A 27,057-nucleotide genomic window follows, 5' to 3' on the forward strand; every position below is an offset into this window, starting at 1 on the left:
TATGAAAAAGCTTCTGTCAGCTCTTTGCCTTTGTGTGGTACAGTAGGTGGTTCATTTTTGTGCGTGCAGCGCTGCAGAAGAAAGGCAGGAGTTGACACACACGCAAACTGGCATGCAAATATCACGGGATAGTAAACAAACTGAAAAGGAAACGGTACGTCGTCGCATACGAACACAAAGGGAATTAGCATTACATAAATATATATATATATATATATATTTATATAAAATGGAGCGTACAGTACGCTCCATCTTTTCCAGCGATGTGAGGTCTCACACGGATCAACTCTCCCATTGTGACCACCCTGCAGGCAATAATGTCCCCTTGCTGTGATCCTGCTGTCCTTTCAAACTCGCCAACAAACCCTGCAACCTTCATCTTTTCTTGTGTATTGACACACTGGCATCGGGGCCAAATGTTCTCTCGCCGAACGCGTTGATGATTTCCAGCACTGGACGTGACTTGGGCCTTAACCCTAACCCTTGATCTGAGAGGTGATAGGCTATCATAAGAGTGTCCATACTCTTCTGCTGCTGCTGTCATATAACCACTGCTAAGCTATGAACTTGCCTACAAACCAGCTCTACTCATTAATAAAAAAAAACAGTGCAGTCCAATACCCTGATGTGGTATCAGAGTGCTGCAGAAAGTCAAAATGCTGGAGGCATATTTGGAAGATTATTATTTACTGAACATACAGCTAGTCGGCTCATATTATGCTCTGGTTTCTAAGGATTAGCATATTCATAACCAGTGGTACTTGATGTCTTAACATTTTGCAAAAACCTTCCCAAATATTGTATAGGTCTCCTTTGTGCTGCTCTGGTGTAGGTGGGTGGTACATGTCTAAGTAACATCCAGCAGAACATTGTGTTGTCACAAGATGGTCAATATTTTTTTACATCTCCTGTCAGTGGAAATAATGTTGTGGCCGATCGGTTTAAAAAAATACCAAATATTTGGCTCAAAAATACCCAGCTCTCAAATCCTTGGAACAAAAGCTGGTCCGAGTGAGTCATCACTCTCCTAACCTGTTCGTTCTTACTCACGGCCACAACACTGTGTTCTAGCCAAATACACAAGCGAAGCCAAGGCCTTGGGCTCAGGTGCTTATCTGACCAGGGATCACAGCGGCGCGGGACAGTGTAATACTTCGGATGATGCATTTGAAACGCCATTGAGACTGGCGTCAATAGATCGACCACGTGAGAGGTGACACACTGCGACTTTTGGCACCGTTTTAGCCACTCGTCTCCGAAAGGGCAACAAAAAAAAATAATATTTCAAATCGCCGGTGACATAATGACTCTACTGGCCTTCCGTCTTGGAGATGTCTGAGCCAAATGTTGCCACTGACCCCATTTCATTCTGCCATTAGCTTTTTTTTTTGGTATCTAAAAAGGCCTTGGTACACTGTGGCACATTAATATGTATGTGTATCAGTCCAAAGAAGCCCCATCAGTAGAGAAACAACACTCATAAGGACTAAAGTATACGGGGATATATATTGTATGACCTGTAACAGACACAATTGCAACAAAGTATCCTCTAAATGGTTTTATATGTAGAAAATGCATTATTCAACATATTCATTTATAGATACGCAAGATCGCCGAGTAACATTAGGGTTATGTTGTGACATAAGCTACCTTGAATCAGCAGTTTTAAATACAATAACTGCATTATGCATGGTCTGCACAATGCATGCAATATGCCTTCGGAAAGTCTTCAGATTAAATTGTATGCCACATCCCTGGAGGAAACATGCACACAGAAAAAAAATAAAATAAAAACTCAAAACCAATACTGGGCTGGGTCCAAAATTATTAAATTAAGATGAGGAAGTTTGCTGCAGTTGGCACTGGGCGACCAGACAAAGTGCCTTTCTTTTCCATCTAAAAGTTCAACCGCTCCAAGTCTCACATCGGTTCCAAAAAGCAATTGAGGAAATGCAAACAAGCCGCGCACACTCATGACCCTGAGAATATAACCGACGCTGCGGAGATATATTACGCTACACTAAGTAAGTTTTTCCCCCCCCATTATTTTATCATTTCATACCAGCACACAGGGGGGATAGCGTGGCACGCAAAGAAGCCAAAAATACAGGGAGGCAAAAGAAAGGTTAGGACATTTAAGTAAAGAAGTCATTTAACCATACGGACCTTTTAATGATTGCAAAGGGACATGACAAGACAACGTCAAATCTTAAGTGTTTTTAAACAGAAGGCATTTCATTTTTACACAAGGGTCGCGTTTTCTTCAGCCGCCACTCCCTTTACCCCTCGAATGGACCGGACAGGTGTCGACTACAGCCATTAAGCACGTATCACTTTCTGTGATTGGCCATGTCACGGCTGTTGTTCCCGTCTCAACACTATACAAGCTCCACTTGTTAAATCGCAAGGCAACAATGACAGCAGCAGCAGCAGCGGCAGCAGCAATGTGTTGGAGAGACAGCAATGGGGGTTGACTGGAATGGCAATACAGGTCCACGATCATCCTGTTTGCACCCAAATGACTTTACATCTCAATCCTTTTCCAGGACTAATGCGATTTGTGGGAGAAGAGTAACAGTAATTATTCTATATTGGCCGAAAGATTCTCTCTGTGGAGTGGAAATCAGCCAGGGACAAACACCAAAATGGCTGAAGTTAAGAAGAGATAATTTGCAAGAGAAGCGAAAGGGATTTGGCTAACAAAAAAAAAAACAAAAAAAAAATAGATCTCATTTTGAGAAACAATTGGTGGAGTCAGCCTCAGAAATGAGCGAAATTGACTTTGTTATTTCAAAGCCTCCATAGATGGGCTGCTTTAATATTAATCCCTAGCATTTTTCCGTGATATTGCAAGGCGACTGCCACAGGTTATTTCACTATGAGAGGCCAAGAAAATGGGAAAAAGATTGCAACCCTGAGAGCATTTCAATGGCTCCGGGGCTCAAGAAAACACCGAGCATGGTATTAATAGAAGGGGCCGTAATCCATGGAAACCAAACAAGACGGCCACCATGTAATTATATGTTGACTATTTACAGGAACCTGATGATAAGAATGCCGCACACATGCCAGGAAATTTATTGTACGAATGAAATTCCTTGAATTTCCAACACCGTCAATGTCTCCAGGTAAAACATACAACGCGGAATGCTAACACACGGTTAACCCTTTGAGCGAAAACCAGTCTACTGGTGGTGAACTTCCTACAACAAGAACACGGAGACCGAAGCCAATTAGCTTTGCTAAAAGCCCAATTATCTTGATTCATCCACAGTGTGCTGCCTTTTAGCCAGATGTGTGATGTGCTGACTGCCGAGAAGAAAGAGCTTAGATGGGGGGTACGGGGGACACGCTTTTGCAAAGTGGTTGAAAACGGCAAAGAACCAGAGATGAGCGAGAAGCGAGTGCATCTGGGATTTTGGTTTGGGTTCATTTGCTTGCAAGGTGAGCCACTTGACCCTCGAGAGTAAAGGCTCAATTAAAGAACTGCGGGACTAGACGCCGTCACCCGTGCAAACAAATTTAAACTTGTGTGCTCGCCCGTGTTGTGTCGAGTTCATTTTTGACGGCGACTGAAACGTCGGCTGGAATCTCGCCAGAGACGAGTCGTACAAATGTTTGCATCTGTGAACCTCCTCGGTTAACCTTTCCTCCATGTGTTCCATATTTATTGATCCAAAGCAATCAATGTGAAAATCGCGGAGACGGAGAAGCAGCCAGAAATACTAAAGCGGAAACGGGCCGCTACCAAGCATGCGGTTGATCTGGGCTAGGTGTGAGTCTATACCCATCAACTGTTGAGTCCGTTGGGCAAAGGGACAGTGTCGCTTGGTTGGGCAACTCTGAGTATCACCCAAAAAAGAAAGACAGCTGAAACAAGATTATGTACTTCAATCAGGCTCTGCCAAGGACACATCACTAAGCTCAATGTCAGATCGATGATGCTTCAAGTGTTTTTGACAACTGCAGTTGATGGACAGGTGAAGTATAAGGAACGGCAGCATCAGATCCTGGGTTTATGACTTTCCCTCCCCCCCTGTCAAAAAGGGTACAAGTGGTCCAGGTGGATGCCTCATTCAAATCACAGGCCAGGGCCAAAGGGGGGAGAAGACGGGAGTGATTCAACGATCAGCCGAAGAAGGACAGGAGGAAAGAGAACCAGCGAAGAGAGTGAGCATAAGGACACTGAAGAGATTAAAAGAAAGACAATGGTCTCTGAAGGGGGCTGAGTAAGACTGAAGGAGAAGGGCGGGCAACGATGAAAGAAGAAGAGTCCCGTGACATGAAATATCTTTAACAGGGGTTGTCATATCCTCTTTTGCTCTTTTCCCACTCCCTCTCTCCTCTATCTTCCGTTCACCCACTCTGAGACCCATCGGAGTGTGTTAATCTCCTTCAAGGTTGGGTAATTACAGCGAAAAAAAAAAAAAACCTTGCTCAACAGAAAGCACACTTCAGTTATTATTGAGGACCCATTGTTGATTCACCTCTTCATAATTAGGCCACTCCAATTACAGGCATGTTTCCTTCCTCTGCCAATTAACAGCTACTGGGTCACCTTTTATCAAGCAGATGTGTGCCTTAATATTTCTAGAATATACAGCACTCCGGCTAAAGCACTGCGGGAGCGGTGAAAAACTGACTTGCAAAGTAGAACCAGGAGCTTCTGGGAGTTTAAATCGATTTCTCCCTCTCTCAGATCCCACCTCTTAATTTCAGAGCGTTTCATTTTTATGTTTCTCAAATCCGACGGTCCCCGAAGCATAACCGAATATTGGCAAACCGACTCCCACACCTGGTTCCGTCTAAGGGGAACTTGCATGAAAGCTGCATCCAGCATCTCTGCAGTCGACGTCTTTCCTCCCGATCCACTGCGAGCCAAACTCCTGCTATGTTGTCAAATTTATTTCTCTGAGCCGCGGCGAGGGAGCACTGGAACATCAGATGAATAGATGCAATGAGACGTCTCGTATTACGATGACAAAACGCGCCGTTTCTGCAATGAGTCTGGTTTACGGAGACGCCTGGGAAGCTCGAATTAGTAATTAATTCCAAATATACACGAGAACGCGTTATGAATCCAGGCAATAGATTGGGCGTCAACAGAGTCACTGTATAAACATATTTTAACAATGTTCCAGGTTTAAAAAGCATGACAGCGACAATTCTCGCCGGGTGGCATGCTTTAGAGAGATTTATCTAAACAAAAGCTTAGCCGCGAATAAATGCAGCGAGAATTCAGAATGGGCCGAGGCCCACAACGTGAGTGTTCAGCACGTAGGGGGGGGTTGCTGTGAGGGCTGCTCCAAATATTGTTCCAAGAGGTGCTGATGCGCAAGATGAAAACATGCTGAGCTCTGGAAAAGGCTCTTCTTCAAACCCTTTGGAAAGCTTCATTTAGAACACAATCACTTTGTCCCATTGGTCTCATTGCAGCGAAATCTCATATTCACTTAAGTCACTCGAACTAAGCAGTTTTGGTTCAGGATGCTACTGCAGCAAGCCTCAATCCCCCCCTTGTTGTCCCAGGTCCCTGCTGGACCACCAACGCAAAGTTTTCCTTAATGAGTGTGTGTGTGTATACACACACCTTAAGTCCGCTTCATTACGACAACCTTTTTTTTTTTTTTCTCGTGTGGAGGCGCCTGACACAGCAGTACCACCGATGTCTTCCACATCTACAGCCGTAGGGACAATAAAGAGAGGGCAATGAGAAAGGAGGAAGGAGAGGAGGGAGGTGGGAAGGGATGCAATCTGCCCTACCTAGCTTCAGCCTGAGCAGAGACAAAGACCAGCCACAACTTCAAACGAGAAAGGGGGAAAAAAAAAAAAAAACTGCCAAGCTCTGAGTTTTTTATCTCTGCACGAGATGGTCTCTATGGGTTAATTATAACACCCAAGTTCCACCTCATCTGCCTTCAAGTTGCGTAGTATGCATTCGCACACATGCAGCCGAACTGCCCTGTGCTCCACAAACTCCATTCCACTACACTACACTACACTACACACACACACACACACACAAAACAAATCAGGCAGTGGTTGATCTGTCCACCGGAGCCTGTGGCAAACTAACATCAAACATAATCACCGTCTGTCTGGTCAATCCAGGCCCCGTTCCACCACCTTTCCTCACGGCCCTGTCCACACTCGGGTTGGCTCGAGTCAAAACATTTTGGTGAGAGTCAATCTGCCTCAACGCCGCCGCAAAAAGGGGCGGGGGTCGGAAGCCGGTAGAGGAATTCTTATCAGGTGTCAGGGATGCGGCCTCCACGCTGCAGTCAGATCTAACGTGGCAGGAGTTCCGTGTGCTCACATCGCCACCGAGACGACGCTCCTCTTTTTTTTTTTTTCTTTTTTTTTTTCTCCCTGTGCCAGAGAAAGGTTCACCTGCCCACCACTCTCAAGGTATTTAGCTCCCTGCTTCGGTGTTTTGAGCGAAGACTGACCTGCGCGGGGAGTAATTGTAAGAAAAAGCGGAGAGCCAAGAGCGAGACACTGAGTAGAAACGCACCGACTACAAAACATGATGGATTCTAGGGATGGAGAAAGAACACAACCCCTTCTTGGCACCGACAATGCATCACATTTATACGGGGAGAAGAGGCATTTGTGTCTCCTCAAGGACCCAAATAGGTAGAAATAAGAGGCAGAGAGAGAGAGAGAGAGAGGTAGCACGGGGTAAAGGAAATATGTTAAGGAGATGGAGAAAAAGAGGACAACAATGACAGCTGGCTGGGGCACTTTGTGCATCTGCCAGGTGTGACTTGCGGAGCCATAATGAAAATGCAGGGTGAGATCAGGATCATTGTGGAGAAGGGGCCTCGATCCATCAAAGGACTCTCACCGAGGAAAGACGACTTGGGACGATAACAGCAAACGCGGAGGCTGTTTGCAACTCGGGATGAAGCACTCTCACAACACGGTGACCTTCACCTCGAGAGCCGACTGCGTGATACTGACGCATTTTAGTTCAATTTATCGAGCTACCGCGATGAATTTGTGTTATTTTTTCATCAATGATAAATCATGATTGGGATAGCTGACTAAAGTTTGCAAGGAATCAGCCTCACATAGAACTGGACAAAGTAGAATACACAATAGAATATGACCTAGAGGAAAACTGAGTAGAAATGTACGCCAATCAGCCATAACATTATGACCACCTTCCTAATATTGTGTACGTCTCCCTTGTCCCTTCCTGTGGTATCTGTTGGTAGTGGGGGGGCCTTTGGGTCCTGTGATTTGAGGGGAGGGGCCTCTGTGGATCATCCCACAGATTCTTCATCAGTTTGGGATCAACATATTGTGTTGTTTTTCATGTTTCCTGACTAGTTCCTATACTATTTTGGGGATGGCTGCTGCCATCAAGGACTGTCATTGCTATGGGGTGGGGGGTGCCTGGTCTGGTCTAGGTGCGTGGTACATGCCAGGTCTAAAAGTTTCCCAGCAGAACACTGAATTGTCACAACATGATGGAGGAAGGATTGTGGACTTCAATGTCAATGTTATTGACTTCTCCTGTTAGTGGTCATAATATTGTGGCTGATCAGCGTAAAATCTAGTCCTGATGCTTACTAGCTGCAGTTGAAACAACACTAAATTAAACAGCACTGAGGTGATCCAAGTCCACTTGAATAAAATGTATGGTGGCATTAACATCACGTCATTATTTAGACGTTTTAACCGTGTCCTACCTTCTCTTTCCTCTGTCGGCATCCCTCTTCCGCCGAGACCAGGGTCTTGTAGTAGGCGCTGCGCTCCGCTGTGAAGTGCACCTTGGACAGAGCGTTTTCCACCAGCGCCACAGACAGATTCACACCCTCGATGTGCAGCCAGCCAATGAAGTTCCCCGCTTTGTCCATGCTCTCCACTTCAACTTCCACCTGGAACACAAAAGGAGGGGGGAGGAAGGCGAGAAGAGAGGAGGCTCGGTTAATGTTCCGCGTCGAGATTAGAATTGAGATTCCTTTTCGCGGCGACGGAACGGAGGAGGGCCTCAGAGGAGACGCCGCTGCTCTTAAATAGACACGTAAATTGAGAGCTGTGAGCTTTCTATCGATTTGTCAGTACACGCACACACACACACACACACATTCTGGTTCATTCCTCTGCGATGGATTTTCCCCACTGAGTGTACTACAGTCTTGGTCAGCATGGAATCCTTTTTTTTTCTGAACACAAAACCCCAGCAGTGTGCCTCCTACAGGCGGTTTATATTTCTGCGTTACGTTGTTGCAGTGGCACAGACCCTAGCACCGTGGATGACATGCACCTCTCTAGAAATGGAATTACGCACCACGGTGACGCAGAATACAAGAGCTGTGATTGGTTCGCTTGGTAGTAGCGTGTTTCCGCTTTAGTCATTCTGATTGTTTTCTATCAATTTGACTGAAACATCCAGTCACCATTTTTGAAAGTGAAGCAGGAAGTAGAAACAAAAAATAACCCGACTGGCATAAAAAACAAAAAACACAGCGCCAACTACTGTCTGGGTGGTGTTATTACAGAGTGAGACTGACAAGCTGGTCGCAACTTCCTCGGCTACGTGAAGAGGTTACTGCGCCAAGGTCTCTGAGCACTATATAAACGTCATTATCTTACCACAGAGTAACTCAAGCCCTTAACGTCACAATTCAATAGGGTGTCTATTTGTACTGTAACCGTGCAGGGCTTGCACAAACAGCGGAGGCCATTAGTGGCTTTAAATTACTGTTGTGTATGCACTTCAACCTTAATTAAGACTCTTAATATCTCCACCCTGCTTTTTTTTCCCCCCCTTTTTCCTCTAATGTAAATCATTTTCAATTAGTGACGGCCACGTTGCCATTCCCTTAAGTAAACAAATGAGGGCACTGCAAGAGCTCACCCTGCTGACAAAGTAGGAAAGACTTCGCAAAATTGCCCATGATGGACTATATAACCAAATTCTGCCTGTTCAGGCTAATTATCTATTCATTGCATTTTGTTTGATAAGTGATGGACGAGCAAGAAAAGAAAAGGAAAATCGATAGATTTTTTTTTTTCTCCCCCTCCTCAAAAGTCTAAAGTCAGCGAGAAAGTGAGAGGGCAGGTGTGCTGAGGAGATAGGGAGAAGTCGAGCGATTAAGACCTGGGCTGCTTAGCCCCGCAGCCACAAGGGAAATCTGAGGGGAATTAAGTTAGTAAACTGTTCTGCCTTGTTCTCAGCTAAAGCTAAAGAAAAGAAAAAGATTTTATTACCCAGTGCATAATTTGTTCTATTATTAAGCACAAATGCTTCTAAGCAAAGTGACATACATACGTTTCAACTTCCTGGATCTGTTTGAACGGTCCAGCCTGAAGGCATTTACCATAACATCGGTGTAGGAAAAGCTTAAGGAAAAAAAATATAAATGATAAAACTGTGCTTCACAATGTAGGTCAAGCACAAAAACGACTTTTTATTGAGTCCTGCAGGGGATCCTAAAACAAAAAAGAAGAAGAAGTAGCTGCTAGGACACCGGCCCTGAACGTGATATAGTCCAAGCTCATTCAAAAACCATCTGCCCTTGTAAAATCTTCTTTATCTTACGGTCCCTCTCTCCTCTTCTCTATTGTCTCAGACTCTCACCCAGTTTTATCTCTTTTTGTCTCTAAGTGCAAGAGCTGTTACATAACTAGGCCATAAGAGCAGCACTGGTCCCCTCAGCATCCAAATGTCAAACGGGGAAGTGGGCGACCGCTGGGGGACAAAAGGCTAGAATTGGCTAGAACCAACTTAACGGTTACCAGCTACTATGAGGGCACGAAAAAGAGAAATAAAACAACACTGACAACTAAGAACAACACTCACAGCGATTAAAAAAATCCAGTTTGAAGGAAAAACAGAAACTGTACTAGAAGTTATCTGCGATGATTGGTTCCCATTCCCGAGGGCTGTAGAAGTTGCACGCGGAAAGCAAAAATTGAGAAACAAAGAAAGGGATTGAAAGTCGATCTCGCCGTCACCACAAGCATTAAACCCTCTCATTTTTAGTCGAATTTGTCTTTTACTTGGTACAAGATTTTACACAATTTAAGACAGAAAAAAGCCAGAGCACTGAAGAGATTAGCACTAATGTGGTGACAACAGACCATGAAATGCTGATGAGTTTGGCGTGTTGCAGCGATATTAGAAGGAATAAACCTTTAGGTACAAAGCGCAAAGTCTCAACTTTGAGGTGACGACCAATGGGAGTGGATACCGATACTGTTGATTGACATTTGACGCAAACAAAGAGCTCCCCAACGTCCATAACTTTGGTTCCTACCTCTGAATGCACCATGACGATAGCAGGTTTGTGGAGTTGGGTGAACCCATGTGGAGCGGCACATGGACGACAGAGGTAAAGCATAACATTATGACCACTTTCCTAATAGTGGTAACAATAATGTATTTTAGTTGGGGGGGCTTTGGGTCTTATGGGTTAAGGATCAATTTGGGATCTAGGGAATTTGGAGGCCAGGTCAACACCATGTCCTTGTTTTTCATGTGTTTTTTTTTTAGCCATCATTGCTATTGGATGGGGGAGCCTGGTTTGGTTTAGGTGGGTGTTACATATCTAAGTAATGTCCACACCAATACCAGGTCCAAAAGTTTCCCAGTAGAACATTGTGTTGTCACAAGACGGTCATTATTCTTCACGTCTCCTGTCAGCGGTTTTAATGCTGTGGCTGATCGCTGTGTGCTCTGCTTGTTTCACTACGAAGAATATGCAAGGGGGTTACCTCGGCAACCAGAGGCTGAACCGACCTCCTGTTTTGACGTTGATGATAATTTAGTATCACACCCTACGAATCATTATTGGACAATGTCATCCTCCATCTCCTCTATATAAATATCAGGGGCATGTGGGAAAACAAACACGGCAGCAAACTATATTTTAACGAGAACCAGCATAAACACGCGACACTGGCCGAGGCAAAGACATCCCGTCTGCGGAAATTGCTAATATGTATGACAGAGACGTCATAATAGAAGAAATTAGCCGGTGTTCTTCCCCAGACATCTAAAGCAAAGATTCCTTTACATAATGATTCTATTCAATGCCTTGAGGTGGAGTTACTGCACTCGGCATTCATGATAACAAACAAGTCAACCCAGGAACGTCAATATAATACTAAGACACCTGCAAAAGCATGTGATCTGTATGTCAAGCAGCAGCAAAGTCATAAAGTCTAAACACGGCGTACTACAAGTGGACCATTAAACTTTACTGAATAAATTAGTTGATCGACAGAAACAAATTCAATTCACGGTGGCCCAAAAACACATCAGTATTGTAAAACCTCGGGTGTCTGAGACCTTAAAAGCGGCGCTGTTAAATAAAAAAAAGAAACCGACTTTTTACCGAACAGCGGGAAAGAGATGAAAGGGGCTAATAAGGAGGTCAAATGTGAGATTAAAAAGGACAAATTAATTTATTAATAGAGAGCGGAGGCCCCATTTTCCACGGGCAGACTAATATCAGCGTGAAGAGGCTTTAAATCAACAGCAGAGCGATACTTGTGTTAGCCAAATATGGGATACGTGACACTTGAGATGGGTTCATTTATCCAGCGAACACTTATTGTTGGGTCTTCACATTTTGCTTTTTAATAGTCTTCCTTACTTGACATGTTTTTATATTTACTGTAATGTCATTTCTTATTCATTATTCTGATGTTGATAAATTGTGCCGGTAAATCCAGTTTAAACTTTACTGACTGTGACAGAAGGTTGATAATTTTAGGTGAACAATTGGAAGACTGACAACTTGTTATGGGAAGACGATAATTCTCATTATTATGAAAAGGCCATTGTTTGATTATTGCAGCCAATGAGGAACTGCTCATTATCAATCCATCTTCACTACTTTCCATGACAACATGGAGAAACGTTACGTTCTTAGAGTTTTATAAAGACACACTTAGAATTTGAACTCCTCCTTCCTTCAAAGTAAATAGCTTTTTGTCACTTTTGTTATGTGGAGAGGACAGGGGAGGCGGAGTGGAAACTGCTTTGAGTGGAGCCCAGATGGTTCCCAGTGGAGGCCTCCTCCGAGCCAAGATGGCTCCCGCCGGAACACAAATGGGCTCTGGTAATCTCATAAACGCTGGGATTGTGTCGACACAGTGGACGGAAAGGAGAAAAAGCAAAATACACAAACACACAAAGCTATCCACGAGCGTGTGTGTGTGTGTGTGGGTGCATGCGCGCAAACATGCGCCGTTGTTCGCAAGTGTAAAAGACAAAGCCATTTGGTGCCATTGAAGTGAAACCTGACCCAAGGGCATGGTTTTAAAACTGCGGTGGATTTAATTCACTTAGCCGTTTGAAAGCGAACACGAAATCAAGGAAGGCTGCGGTAGGTGAGACGTCACACCAGAGCCGAACGCCGCGCTGAAAAGAAAATGGAGAAACCCAGTGGGCTGGCAATTTAAGAATTGGCGAGCGGTGGGATTTCCTTTTATCACCACCTCAAAACAAAACAACTTCTAAATACCCGGAGGGGAAAATGCAAATGGATAAATAAGTAAAGGTTACGGAGAAGAGGGTGTGCTCGTTTATGTCTCCGAGCCATTTCAGAACCCATGACGTCCTACCTGGGAGACGGATATGAAGCTTTAGTCAAGTATTGCTTTTAGCATATTATTTTGTGAAATGCATCCTCTCATTGGGGAAAGACACCAGGCTTTATATATAATAATACAGGGTAATTTTAGTGTGCCAGTCAGAGCTTTCAATAAGCAATGACTCACCTGTGCCAAAACTTTAATCAGAGTTTCAGTGCATTTTCCAATCACGGACGTCACCCTTCAGCACCATAGAGATTTAAATGAACAGTTTTGTTCATGAGGTGCTAAATGTCTTTTTTTTTTTTTTTTTAAATCACATGTTGTTACTACTTGCAGTTTTTTTTCTCTCTCTACGCCTTTGTCCTACTATCGACTTATGTTCCTCGTGACCCTCAGAGAAAACAGGTACAACGAACGGGTAGAAACAATGTGAATAATAGAAAAAAGGGAGAGAAAAAAAAAACAGAGTCACTCCCGCCTGAAGCCCTTTGCTCATCCAGCAGAATAAGCCATCTATCAAACTGAGCCTCGCTGAAGATTGAAGGAGTGATACGGAGGTGTGTAGCTGTTGTGTATGTATATATAGGTCTGTGTGTGTTCTCCTTTGCGCCCAGGGGTAAAAAGATCAAGCCGCCTCTAAAGCAATGAGTGAGCCTAAGCCTCAGATTGAGGTGCAAAGTGGGGAGAAGGGAGAAAGTGTGTGTGTGTGTGGGGGGTGGGAGCAATCCGATAATCTCTGCGCCTTAATTCATATTCCTAACCTTCCCTATTCACTTAGAAAAATCAATGGCTCTGAACACTTAATTCAGAGCCATGAATGTCACATGAAGAGGACAGTTTGCCCTTTTCATGCGCACATGTGGATTTAAGTTAAAAATGCCGGTCAGCTTCACTGCTCCGCGACCAGCCTTCCGTGAAGAGTCCCATTTTGCAGGGTACGGACAGCCCCGATCCAACGCGAAGTCCATCATCGCTCAATAATGCCCCGCGTTCTGGCTTATATGGATCATTTCTCTAAGAGGATACACAGAGATGCTTTATATGATACATCTGTACCCCTCTAAGCTCCACAATCAACCACAACTTTGATAAGATTTAACCCCACCACCAAAAGAAAAATCTATATCTCTTAATGTGTTGTGGCGGAGATAATTAATCAAGGCTGAATTGCAAAGTGAAGCACAGGACAATAGATGAGAAGGGAGCAAAATAAAGGACAATTCCCACTGGCCAATACAGTTGCTTAGAAGCCCTGGCTCCAGAGTGATCCTGTAGTGCATGTGCAAACAAGAAATAGCTCCAGATTAGTGTTTAAGTGATGCTACGCATTAGTTCTGGTGATATGCGTCTTTTCCGATAGCTGTTCAAGTGTTTGCCCACCAGAATGCGTAAGTAACACCTCTGCAGAGCTGCAGCTGCTTTGCAAGGGCATTAACAGCCATTTGGTAGAAAAGCACAAGCCACATGCAACAACTCCATGCCACCCTCTAAAAATCATCCCACAGTGCATTATCAATAGTGCACGGCCATTACTAAGGTCCATAAACCGCTGTTAATGGGACTCTGTTGCGCAGCATGGCCAGGAAATGGGGGCATGTTTCCTAGCCCTAAGAAAGAGCATCTCTTCTATTATACAGTTACCGTTTTCATTTCCTTTTAAGGTATTTGCATGTTCTACAGATGAAGAGCCATAGCTCGTTCTTTTTGGCTGGACTTGCTTTGTGCCTCTTCCGTTTTCCTTGCATCAGGGGTATAAAATGGCTAAATGTGTTAGCGTGTTACTGTGGCTGAATAGAGGGAGGAAAAGGCCAATCGGTTCCATGAAGAATCCATAATTATAGATCACTTTATGAGGAAAAAAAAGGGAAAAAGACAGAGAGAAAGAGCTGGAGGAGAATAAATGAATGAATTTAACAAACCGCTATTGATCCCTTAATGGCATAGATCAGGCAGGGATGTAAATAGTGTGTTAATGGGGCCTGTAATTAAAAAAAAAATATATATATATCTTCACATACAAATAGCAGATGCGGTCAGTGTTCAAGAAAGATATGCCGGCAAACTGATGACCTGTGCACTCCTACAGCCTACAGAAAAGGAATTAATGGTCAAAAGGGACTTAAAGAGGTCATCAATCATCAAAAACAGTGGCAGAATATGGACAATACTTCTTTGTTTTAATCAAAGCTGTTAATATGGATGGTTTTTTTTTTTGCTTTCTTTTTAAAAAGTGAATATTAATATTAATTAATATTGTTGAAACGCATGGGGAAATGGCCTCAAAGGAAAACAATGGAATTGTTGGTGTTAAAAATGAAACACATTCATTTAGAATTTAAGGTTTTGGATGGAAATCCACAAAAAAAAAACTACTAAATCAACAATACAGTTGCCTTTTTCAAATGAGAATAATGTATCCAATGGCTACACTAACCTAGTAGGACGCCTGTGGCTGTGGGTTATTGACTGCTCCTGCTATGGAAGCTAGTAGTACAGCTGAAGCTCTGGGGCCAACTAATTCCAAACTAGGCTGGTTCATTAACTGTGGGACCACGGGGTCAGGCCATACGACAATTTGTCAGCTGTGTTGATAGATTGAGTTCAGTCTGTGGCGTGGTGGGTATTTGGTGGTTATATGATTATATTTAAACAAAAGGGCAGATAAGTAGCAAAAATGTTGGGCAAAATAACGGCCGTGAAAAATCAAAGAGCTAAGACTTGCCATCGTATGAGAACAAAAACCCGCGGAAACGTTAGAAGATATGAGGACCGACTTCAGATGTTGCCGTTCAGTGCTCACTGCAGGGCTCCAGTGTATCTAAATCTGGCTTTCTAAACAATTTAGAAAGGTCTTTCGGGACCCTCAACTCTACTTCATCACATGTCCAGCAGTAGTTGCTTTGAAGGTACTTATTTTTTTATTTTTTATTTTTTTACTGGAAATACGGTAAACTAACTAGTGTACCCTCCAGTCTTGTAGATTTAAGGGCTTTACTCTGGCCTCTCCAACTCCTACTCAAGCAAACAGTTCATCTTGTTCAAATTTGAGGAGAAGCAGATACATTTGGATTGCCAGATTCTGAAGCCCAGAGCGTCTTTGTAGGAGCCAAACGCCACTTATACTATCAACCTGCAATTTAGGGCACAAATCCGGCAGGAGAGAAGCTTAATATTTGTTCAAGAGTTGACCGATTTCAGTCGAGGCAGGCGTTGCTAGCTTCGGGGCAAGATCGTACACATTGGACAGGCGTGCGTTTGTGTGTGCAGACTCTCCCAGGGTGATCAATGTGACTCGGGGGGTCCCATGCATCACTGTCAGTGGCGGGCTGCTGTCTGATGGTGGCAGGGTTGGGGTAAAGTCAAACAGCTTCTCGAGTGACCAGGGTCATTAACGGTCAGGCAGCTAAGCATGATCCCCACCATTAAACCTGCCTGCCGCCCATTAATGAGTTTTTGTTTTATCAATAGATAATTGATGTTCGCCCTGCATCACTATTCTGACAAAGCAGGTGAACGCAGGGAGGACGGTGGAGAGGGTTAAGGGGGAAAACTTGAAAATGAAGAGCAGGCTTAAGATATGTTTAACATGCGTCAAGTCAATGGTAATAAGTTTGTTTCTGGTATTATAACGTGGCATCACTTCCCTTTCGAACACAGATCAGAGAGGGACATAAAAACATTATCCCTCTGTAGAGGCCCTTAATAAGAGTCGATGTGTTAACAGAGTCCATTAGGCCATCTCCAAAAAACAAAAAAGACAGACCGTTACCACCACCACCACCACTATTGCCCAATGTCCAAGTATTAATGTTGAACAGTTTTCCGGAAGACAGGTCTGAAAGAGACAGGTCTATTGAGTGTTACGTTCAACATGAGCTAAAATTGAACCATTATACAAAAAGATGGAAGCTTGTGTGTCCGTAACACTGATCATACACCACTGTGACCCTTTTAGAAAGAACACAAGAACGAGGTCAGGCGAAATCGTGTTAAAAGAAATGGACTCTGGTCGAAACCTGCAGGCTTTTGTGATGCGCATTGACCTTTGTGATCTTGTTTTTTTTTTTTTTTTGTCACTTCCCCCTCAAAGCCACTAAATGTGTAAGAATAAGACACCGCAATTGGCTTTATGGTGTTTGACAAGTTCCAACGCAGCGAAAAGGGTCAGCGACACTGAGCAATACGAGGCCTCTGGCAATATAATGACGACCGACAGGATTCAACATCACTCCGTCCCCCTACGTCTGGCGTAACGGATCGATAGCGTTGTCACAATGGTGATCCTTCAGCTAACACGCCGCACCTTGCTAAGGCTTCCCATCTGAGTCCTGAATCCCCCAAAGTCCCATGAGATCCCATTATATTAACACCTTTTATAAATGCACCTTTGGTTAAGGAGTTTTAATGGAAGAAGGGTTACAAAGTAGATATCTTAAAACCAACTGTCTCAGAGAAGGTCTGGAGATAAAAAGCAATAACCGCAGGACTCAGCAAACCTAATCATGCTAAACCTGTAGTTAAATTATTTTATAGATCCTTTGTCATCCATATGAAAGCGAAGCACAAGTCTCGCACAACACGGGACATAGCTGAGCAAGTGTAACGCTCCGCACTGGGCCTCAACAGCCTGGTTATTAAAATCAATAACGGCAATAACTACAATCCATCTCATTTTTAAGAGAGCGGCGACATGGCATGCCGATCGATGAATATTGAGCTACATTTGTAATATTACTAATATCATATAATTCCTCTTAACTGGGCGGTGCTGGGGTACAGGTGGGAAAACACAAATTGAACTGGGCTGTAAGTTATTAAAAGGTTCTTGAGAGTGCGTCTCGCACAGCTTTGCGAAAGTTATTACTTTGGAGCATTCTTTGTCAATATAACCACATAACGCTGCTGCCAGATATCTGAATGGACACAAAGTGGAACGACACAACAGCGTCTGGGATGGATGCTAGTTTAGTTCGTTTTTAAAGCGTCTTTCACATATTTGCCAGCGGTACATCGCAGAGGCACTCAGCCTCTCCAGGCCCTAGGGTTACTGGAAGCCCGCGAAAGGTAAGAGTCCAAATCTTCAACTCGTCGCCTAAAGCGGTGAAATCTTGGTGGGTAGCGGTCAAGCCACATTGAGCACATTTAACGGTGGTCAAAATGATTGGAGGGGGCATTAAGCCACATTGCATCGCAAAACGATTGCGCCGCTTTCCAACAGATCCTGGGGTGCAGGCGAATGAAGTGCGGCCATTATTGTGCAATCAATGAGCAGTACAGCACTGGTGTTATGAAGAAGCGGGAAGAAACGGACATGTTTTTATAACTAATTTTAACCACTGGTCAAACGGAAGAGCAAATACTCGCGCTTGCACGGAGATTTCAGCACCGTCGTTATTTAGTGTAATTACCCAGTGCTACCCAGCACAACGCAGGGAGGCTAATCTGTAGGTAACCACCTGACTTCAATTATATTTACTAGATATAAGATTATTCATTTGGAATTTGTTATTAAGCATAATTTTAAAATGGGGATGGATATCCTTTTTTTTCTCAATGATTTTCCAACTGATATTATGCAGAGATATATGTTACCAGTAGTTCTGGGAAACAATTTGTATGGGGGAAAGATAACAAAACACACACACACACACTCTCAAACGGAAACCCTGTCTGGGCTGATAAGCATGATGCAATTCGCAAGGTCGATGACTCATTAACAACACTCAACAAACAATCCTGTTTACTACTCCCATCCAAGTGCGGCGTATGACTGTACGGGTGGTGATGTAAAAATAGAAGACATGAATCCGTACCTCTCCGCAGCAATACCCACTACACGAGAAGCTGCTCCTTCGTTGTACCAGCTCCGGCTTTATGAATCGTTTTAAGGTTTTATAATGGAATTTTAAATATTTATAATCCCGTATCTGCAGCGACCCAACTATGATTTCATGCCACGGATAGGCCTGTGCGGGGAAAACAGCGCACCGAGAGTTTATGAGGAAAGATGGATGAAATTCAGATGAAGTCTTGTCAAAGAAATGTGTGGACAGATTGGCAACATCAGAAACTGGATTGCCCCAAAACAATTGAATTTCTTCTTCCATTTTTCCAAAACAACGTCCTACAGAGAGCAAAAAGGGATCAGGCTTGTTCCATTACTTATTGACTGACTTATAGTACCTACTTGAATTGCCACAGAAAAGATTTCATTTACCTGAATCAAAACATTCAATGCACAGAAAAATGGCCGTTTAAATGTCTAAAATAGTGCGAGAAAACAAATATTTCCACACCTAATGGTATTGTGGCAATATGACGAGGGCTCAATGACCTCCAGGGGACGAGGCGGCGACGGAAAGTGAGAAGGGGCACGGGACAATCATGGCTGTGCCATCATCATTTGTCTCCACCTCCTTTTCTATCCTCTTTGACCAATTGACACGGCAAATGGCATAGCCAGGCGGTGTCACTCAAAAAGCCATTTCTGTCCTTCCAGACCTTGCCTGTGCTGACAGACTGCGAGAATGAGGGAGAGGGGAAAAAAAAAAAGGGGGAGGAGAAAAAGAGCAGACAGAGGCATTTTTCAACATGGCTTTTTGTCAATTTCTGCGTGCTTGTCAGAATGAGAGGCAGTGCCCGATTGCAAGGCTGAATGTAGAGTTTTTAGGCAGGGGCTGAAGTTTGAGTGTAAGAAAAGTGGCAGCGACGCGCTGCTGAAGAGGTACTCCACGTTGCCATAAACTAGTAGTACTGGAATGAGTACACTTAACAAGCTAGAGGTTCCCAGGACTGCAGCAGTAGGAAGACATTCCTACAGTATTTATTATAGCTACACATTTAATTTCTAAAGGGGTGACGGCGAAGCACGGAAGTGAAGAACTATGTTCAAGACAGCTGTGTGGCAACCATGAGGGACATTAAAAGATAATATTATAGCCAACTAAAATGAATCTTTCATGCCAAGAGGTAGTCAGAGATCAGATAATAGGAACTGATCTCGCTTCGTCCTGCAGTGTAAGTCAGAAACCCCTCGAGACAAATCATTGTATAATCAGTGTTGGGTTTTGGGCGATGCAATCCAACCTCACCACACGTTCAATCACGTAAATGGCAAGTGACGATCAACAAACGAGATGGAGGACCGGGGTGGTGGAGTGTGATTGTCCGCCAGAGAGATGGGAGAGCGAGGGCTGATTGAATCAAGTCATGCCTATTTAGGAGCCATGCAGTCGGCCCGTTGTCGGACCGCAGACGATGATTCATTGGCAAATATTATTTGTCCTCAATTTTCTTCAGCTGCGGATTTTGACCAGTTCGACCAGTACCTGCCTGTTGTAGTTTATTAATGCATTTGTCACACTAATCAGTGTGCGTGTCAAATAAATGAGATTACGGCCCCCTCGTGCCCGGGACGACACTGACAGTGCAAATGTTAGATAAGATAGGTGGTTGTTATCCCTTGCTAACGATTATCTTCAGCTGGACCCAGTGTGTTTAGCAGTGAATATTAAGCAAATGTTTCGCAAAATACGGCAAGCACAGACAAAAATAGGTCCTTATATGTTTAGACCGACAAAGGTCAGACTCTCAGCTTTAATTTGATGGCATTTACAACGAAAATGGAGCAAAGGAGCGTCCGTGAAGGTTCTCAGTCATCAAGGTCAGGGTGTATCTGGAAAAGTTTTGTGGAGCTTTTTGGAGACGTTTGTTTCACGGAAGCAGCTTCTTCAGTTGTAAAGGACTGGTGAGGAGTTAAGCAGGAACATTAGTGGGTGTAACTCCCCCTCAGAAACTCACTTGACTAGAGGCAGGTATGTAAATGAAACTCCAGAAAGACCCTTCTTTAACATTTTTGGATTTGGTTTTTATCCACTGTCCACTGTATTCACTGGCACAAAGGGCCCGTTTCTATTTTTGTTGTTAAGTTTTCTCTTTACAATTATATAATGACAAAAGGATTGTTGTGAAGGTTTTTGTTTTCTTTACTTCTCAAAGGATCCTGAGATCCTCCACCGATGTTGTCTTCTGTGGACGTCCAGGCCTTTTTTTATGTTGTAGAGCTCAGCTCATCAGCGCGTTTGATTTTTCTCAGAACGCTGTTGATTTCGTCACTCCTCATGTTCCTGCAGTCTCTCTGATGGATTTGTCTTGTTTCAGCAGCCAAAGGATTGTTTGTTTCACTTGAAATGAAAGCTACTTTGAACGTGGGCTGTAGGTTCGCGTAAAACGCCGCAACTCTGATCGTGCACCTGCTTAAATAATGAAGGACTATTCCAACTCTGTCCAGGAAACAGCTTTTGAGTCAAACGGTCTAACAACCTCTGAGCCACTGATCTGGCTACAACTCACTTTTAAAGTTGAGTTTGTTAACATTTGTCTCTGTTCCAATCATCGCTTCCTTTATTATTTTTTTCCCTCAAATCATTGAGGAAAAAGTGAAAGACAAAAATCTGTGTCAAAAATAAGACAAGGCCTCTAAACACCACCATAATGAGGAGACGGGGGGAGGAACGGGGCTAACATTTGTGAAACGACACTGAGCACAAGTGGGAAACTAGAAGGTGGAAAGCGGTACACAAAAAAACTCATCAGAAATGACAAAAGAGTGTAGAGGGCATTGAGTTTTTTTTTTTCACTCCCTTTTCTCATTCCTTTGCCTATTTGCGCATCACAAGACGGCGGAAAGATGCAGTTAATCAGCGCTACCTTAGAGATGACGTGCTCCGACTAGAGAAAGCAGAGGGAGCTATAGAAGATGGACAATGAATGAATGCCTAAATGTTTACTTTAGCTATTAATTTATCACACAGTAGAGTTGTTTTTGGCCTTGAATGAACGTCAACAATACAATTATTCCAAATTCATGACTTTCTGATTTTTTTTTTCCTTTTAGCATAAGGAGAACGATGAGTCAGTCACGAATCAGTCAACGACGTCAGTGTTCCGTTTTATTTATTGTTACTTTTTACTGCATCTCCGGGGCCGAGCTTGTGTCACTGCATTCTCAGTCGTTCCTTTTACACGAGAGACGAACGCATGCAAGATTGTGAAGCATGTGCACAAAAGGCCACGGCCTGTTAACAGTTCAATGCAACATAATACGTGTAAAAAAAAAAAATAAATAAATAAAGGTTGAGTCACTGTTGTGAGAACAAAAGGGCACCGAACGCATCCTTAAGACAAGTGATGTCCTCAAGACGACACAGTCACAGTTTGCCACAGTATGTAACCGCTCGAGCTCTGTAAGCGTTTTAAAATTTTCTAAGGCTAGCACAGGGAGCTTGTCTATCAACATCTAGGAAACGCATTTGTGCTTGTTTTTTTCTCCACGACGCTTGATCAAAATTGATACAAGCGAAAACAGAACCAGACTGTGAACTTGATGCCTTTGGTTTTCGAACGCGCCGTTTCCCCGAAGGAGTGCTTTTAACACTGCCAGGTGAGTGATATGACAATTGTGCGCTTCCAAATAGGATGGATAACACTCGATTCAAAACAGACAGCAGTACACGCGCTCTCTTCAAATTCAATTTCAGCAACGTGGCCACGGGCAAGAGCGGACACCTACCGCCCTGCTGTACCGGGGAGTTTACAAGCTACCACGATCTGGCGGCCCGGCTCGGCGGTCGCGCTGCCCAGGCCTGCTGCTCGAATACCCACCTTTCAAGAAGCGAAACCCTCCCCCCCGCGCCCATTGCGCCTGTTGTCTCGCGGTATTTCCAATGAATGAATAAGTGAGCTTAACTCAACTGTTTGCTCGAAAGAAAATTCGCACCAGTGTGTCCGAGTAGCCTCATCAGTTTTCTGTCATTGAGTGCTACGTATAGTCGGGCAGCAAACAAATGAATGGCACGAAAACGAATGGCAGCCCTCGAAGAAGAGCGTCTAAACCACTGAGTCAGCAAAGCCCTCTGCTGAAATAAAGGCACATTTAAATGCAAGCACTCAGTGTCTCGCTGTTGTTGTGTTTAACTGTAGAACTTGAGACACATCCGGGTTCAGACTTGGTCGTCAGTAGAGAGTGAAGCAAAACACCAGGAGAACAACATGGAACGCACAGATTATAGCGGGCTCCCATATATAATGTACTTGCTGTAAACCAAGAGAACTACATTTATCAGAACGCCAATTACAATCAATGCTATTTGTTGGTATCAAAACTATTACTAAATTTGGCTATTGTAGCTCCTTTTACAAAAAAAAAAAAAAGCAAATGAGCTGTTGAAATAAAGCAATAGGTTTCGAGTCAAAATGATCATTTTCATCAGCATGTCAAACTATAGGAGGCAGGGAAATGAAAGTGAAATCAATGCCTGCCTTGGGAAATTACCACTGTTCATCCATGTGTCAAGCTTGTCGTGTGTGCATGTGGTGCTGGTGGTGGTGGTGGTGGTGGTGGCGGTGGGGGTGTTATTATGGAAAAAATAACTGGGCCACACACCAATAAACACAACTAGGGTGCAAGTGACCTAGACTGATGCCATCAGTCAGAACTGACAGAATAGAAAGAGCACTAGTGGGAGGAGTGCTAGGCAGTGGCCTGGGCGCAAAAAAGATCTATACAACGAAATGTACCAGCAAGTAATGACGGAACAACCAGGAACAAATGGCACAAGATAATGGGCACGGATCAGACTGGATGAGCTTTGCTGGAACATGCGGCCTATTCCCCCAGTATCATGTCAAATTTAAAACTTTCACTGCAGAATGAAACCACCAACATGCATCTGAGGACAAGTGCGTGACTGTGTGGGCAGTCAAGAATCATCAAGAACCAATCATGGGCAATCTTCCTCTACGAACATGAAAGTAAACATGAAAGTAGCATTTATATGCAGGCCCTTGAAATCCTGCCATCCCATGAAGCAAAATGTTGGTGGGTTTTTTATCATAAAATTGTATTTACCTGAAAAAAAAGAAAAAAAAAACCTTCATAAGCACATGAGCTCACTACTGGGAACGCAGGGTATTAAAACTGCAGTCGATCGACTCTTTTTTAGCGTTCGGCTCAGCAGAAGCAAGCGAAAAAGTGCTAGCTCCCAAACAAATCACGCCTGTTCCATGCTGTGCGGATGTGCCACTAACCCGTTGCATGGTCGTCATCAGATTCAAACGCAATGCGGGCTTAACACACGTGCGCACGCACACACACACGCCTGTCATGTCAGCCGGATGTCAACTGTCTACCAGTCACTAATTTCCTTTCCTAACCCTGCTCAGGGCCGGCCAGCCATACCAGGTTTAATCCCCTGAAGCTACATAGAAGTGCTAACATGCGAAAAGGGATTAAAGGCAAAATAAAGCTGTGTGTGCATCTGTCTCAAATATGCCTGCACTGGCAAGATTTCATACAATGGCTAGTTGTGGAGCAAAATCACTTTCATGTACAGTAGCAGACTCGGGGCCATTTGGTCAGGTCTATTAATTTGTTCCTTTCCCAATGTTTCCAAGTTGTGCGCATGTTTCATTTTCGATCTTTCCCACTACTCAATATTTAGTTCTCGTTGTCGCAGAATGAGCGTTAATATTTCATTTTTAACAAGTGCATGAATCGTGGAGGCGCTGCCGGGTCCCCACCTATTATCACTGACGCCACCGTTTCCTCCCGTGTGTGCTCCCCTACACAAACACATGTTGCCTTCCACGGCGGCACTTCGGAGAACTCAATCGACATCCTACCCTCAGTTCTCCTTAGCGAGTGTAAACGGACTGTGTGGGAGGACCGGTGCTGATAGAATGGACTGTTGTGTTATTGACTTCAATTTAGAAAGTGCTGCCCGCTGCTTTTTCCCCGTGCCTTTCATAGCCGGGACCCTGCTGGCCCCCAGCCGCAGCCTACCTCCAGGGGATATCCCTGATTGCACTGCTACAGAAAACACATTTAAGCAAGGTCGTGGGGGCCTGCAGTTAAGATGGGATGGGGTGTGTGGCTGTGGTGTGCACCGGGGGTACTTCTTTTCTTCAACCCTAAATTCCATTTACATCTTCCCCCCCCGAAAACGTAGCTTTTTTTCCTCACAGCTGTTTAGCAATAATGACAGTGTCCACTCAGGTGTCCGTTTCTCAACCTTCGGCGCTTCCCGTCCCCGCATTATCCGCTGCCTGCTCGAGTAAACGCCTGCTGAGGTATTGTATTGTTGGAGGCTGCAGGTACATTGGCAAAAACATTTAACGCTGTGCTGGCTGCCCTCATAGATTAGACACACTTAGCTTCGCAAATCCCCCCGGTACAGGAAAGAACGGAGGCGAAGAAAAGAAGGTTTTCAAGGCTGGAGGTTCAAAACTTCAGACCTCTTTAAAGCAAGGTCGACTAGTGCGCGATTGTCGTCGTTGGGAATCAGATAGTCGGAAAAAAATTGCCTTTATATCGCGGTTTTTAAAGGCATGTGTCATACACCGTGAATCGTCGAGAACTGTGGACTGTGACGTCGCTTCATGACGTCTGTGTCAGGATCAGAAAGCTGAGCTGGAACAAAGGGCAAAACACTACAGCTAATGGCCAGCTGGCACGAATGTTCGATGCTTGTGCAAAATTTAATAATTTGACATACCGGCAAGTGGCCATCATTCAAAGGGGAGATGAAAGTGCAACTATTCACAGGGAGTCTAGGAAGACCCACCGGTTCATTTAGTTTCTCTTGTACTGGTTCACTCAACCAACAGTCGATCAAAGTTTCTGACTGACTCATTCAACATGATGAATCTAGCACCGAATACATGGGAGACACTGGAAAAACGACAGTCATAGATGCTCTGTAATTGTTGACCAGATTTGTATGGAGCTTGAGGTAGATCCTTAATAATTCTAAACAAAGCAGTGACTTCGTGCACAGGGGAATATTTTAGTTGGGGGCATCATAGTGGGAGAGGAAGGTCACCTTCAGAGACAAAGTGAAGTCAATTTAATACCCTATCGGTGCCACCGAAAGCTTCCTATAAGATTTTATATTGGTGTCTAGTAAGGTAAGGAGCATATTGTACGATGCTCCCGAATAGCAGCTTTATACTTAGGATTCTGTTTTGACCAAACCAAGGACACGAAAGCAAACAGAGGAGGGGGGAGAGGTCGATCTGAATGAAGATGACATCTTTGCTCCCAAGGAGCTTAAAGTCAAGAAGATTTAGCTGGTCTCCCGGCGGTGAATTACTATGTTTTTACCTTCACATTGCTCAGAGAAAGAGACATCAATTTCCTACGCCTGGCAGTTGGCAAGGCAACATTGTGATGAACGCACATCCAGGGATGCTCCATGAATCCTAATGGGGCCAGCTGACCGATGACGTGGTCAGAGCAAGACACTGGGAGCATTAGCATATGAAAAATGCAAGAAAGGAATGGCATTATATCACATGCTCAGCACATTATCAAGTGTTGATTGTGAAGATCGCGTGTTTATTAATTAGCCTTTTCCATTCTTGGAATGTGGCAGCCTCCGCCAACGAATGGTACAATCAAAAGAAAGTTTCTAAATGAGCATGAAGCATCTTGTTCTATCTCGCCGTCTTGGCTCATGCTGCTTGGGTTAACAGTGCTAACTCAACAATATCTCTCTTCCGCTTCCAGCTAACACAGAGCTAGGGCTAATCCCTGCTCTGGCAGCCCGTATGAACACAGCTCACCATAATGAAGCCCATTAGTCTGGAGACAATGGCTGGTAGTGAAGCTCAAACGCTGGATAACATAGGATGAAAAGGGGAAAAAAAAAAAAAAGGTTCATCTTTTACTATGTGCTTTTAGTTGCCGTGACCTGATATTGCCCTCGTTTGAGAGCACACACTCTGTCACACACGGAGATATATAACATAAGCTGAATGAGCAAACACAATTAACTTGAGAAAGGCCCGCAAATAGTAGACTCCAGGAACACTGTAGGACGTAACGACTTGGAGTAGGAGAGTGAGGGCAAGAAGACTGGAGACAAAGGGAGGACAAAAGAGAGGAAACGCAAATAATAAAGCGGAAAAAATTACCAATAATGAAAAAAAAGGCCAGGCCAAGATGGAAAGAAAGAAGTAGGAAGGGGGCAAAAGGACAAAGTTTACGAGGAGATAAAAACGGAAAAAGAACAGTACGTGAAAACGTCGTGACATAATAGTTCATTACCACAGACTGAATCAGAGCCAACAATTATTATCACATTACATGTTAATTATTTTATTGTTCGACTAAACTAACCTCCACTGCCAGACCAAATGGTTGTAAAGTAAACTGCAACGTAAGGAAATATAATACGATTTTCCATGCCAAAAGTTGTCCGTATTAGTAGAGCGTGTCGAGCGGAGGCTACACAAGGTCAGGTATCACGGTTAAACACAACCACGCCAACCTGGCCAGATGGGAGTCCCTAATATAATTATAATAATATTGCCTATTATAATCTCTTGATGCGCCGGCATATGATTTGTGTGTGTGTGTGTGTCTGTGATGAGAAAAATGATAAACACAAATACAAAAAAAAAAAAAAAAATCCCTACCAAGCAGTTTAAGTCTTCACC

The 27,057-nt window shown here is 43.9% G+C and overlaps 1 protein-coding gene across 1 annotated transcript in view; it reads right to left on the reverse strand.

The window, feature by feature from the left end:
* snd1 (staphylococcal nuclease and tudor domain containing 1) overlaps positions 1-27,057 on the reverse strand; it is a 168,152-nt gene that overhangs the window by 53,536 nt on the left and 87,559 nt on the right. The window contains exon 17 of the mRNA XM_047575138.1: positions 7,698-7,886. Within this exon, the coding sequence (XP_047431094.1) occupies positions 7,698-7,886 (189 nt within the window). The remainder of the gene's footprint in view (positions 1-7,697; positions 7,887-27,057) is intronic.

This window comes from Mugil cephalus, chromosome 22, assembly GCF_022458985.1.
Source record: "Mugil cephalus isolate CIBA_MC_2020 chromosome 22, CIBA_Mcephalus_1.1, whole genome shotgun sequence".
Classification (NCBI taxonomy): Eukaryota; Metazoa; Chordata; class Actinopteri; order Mugiliformes; family Mugilidae; genus Mugil; species Mugil cephalus.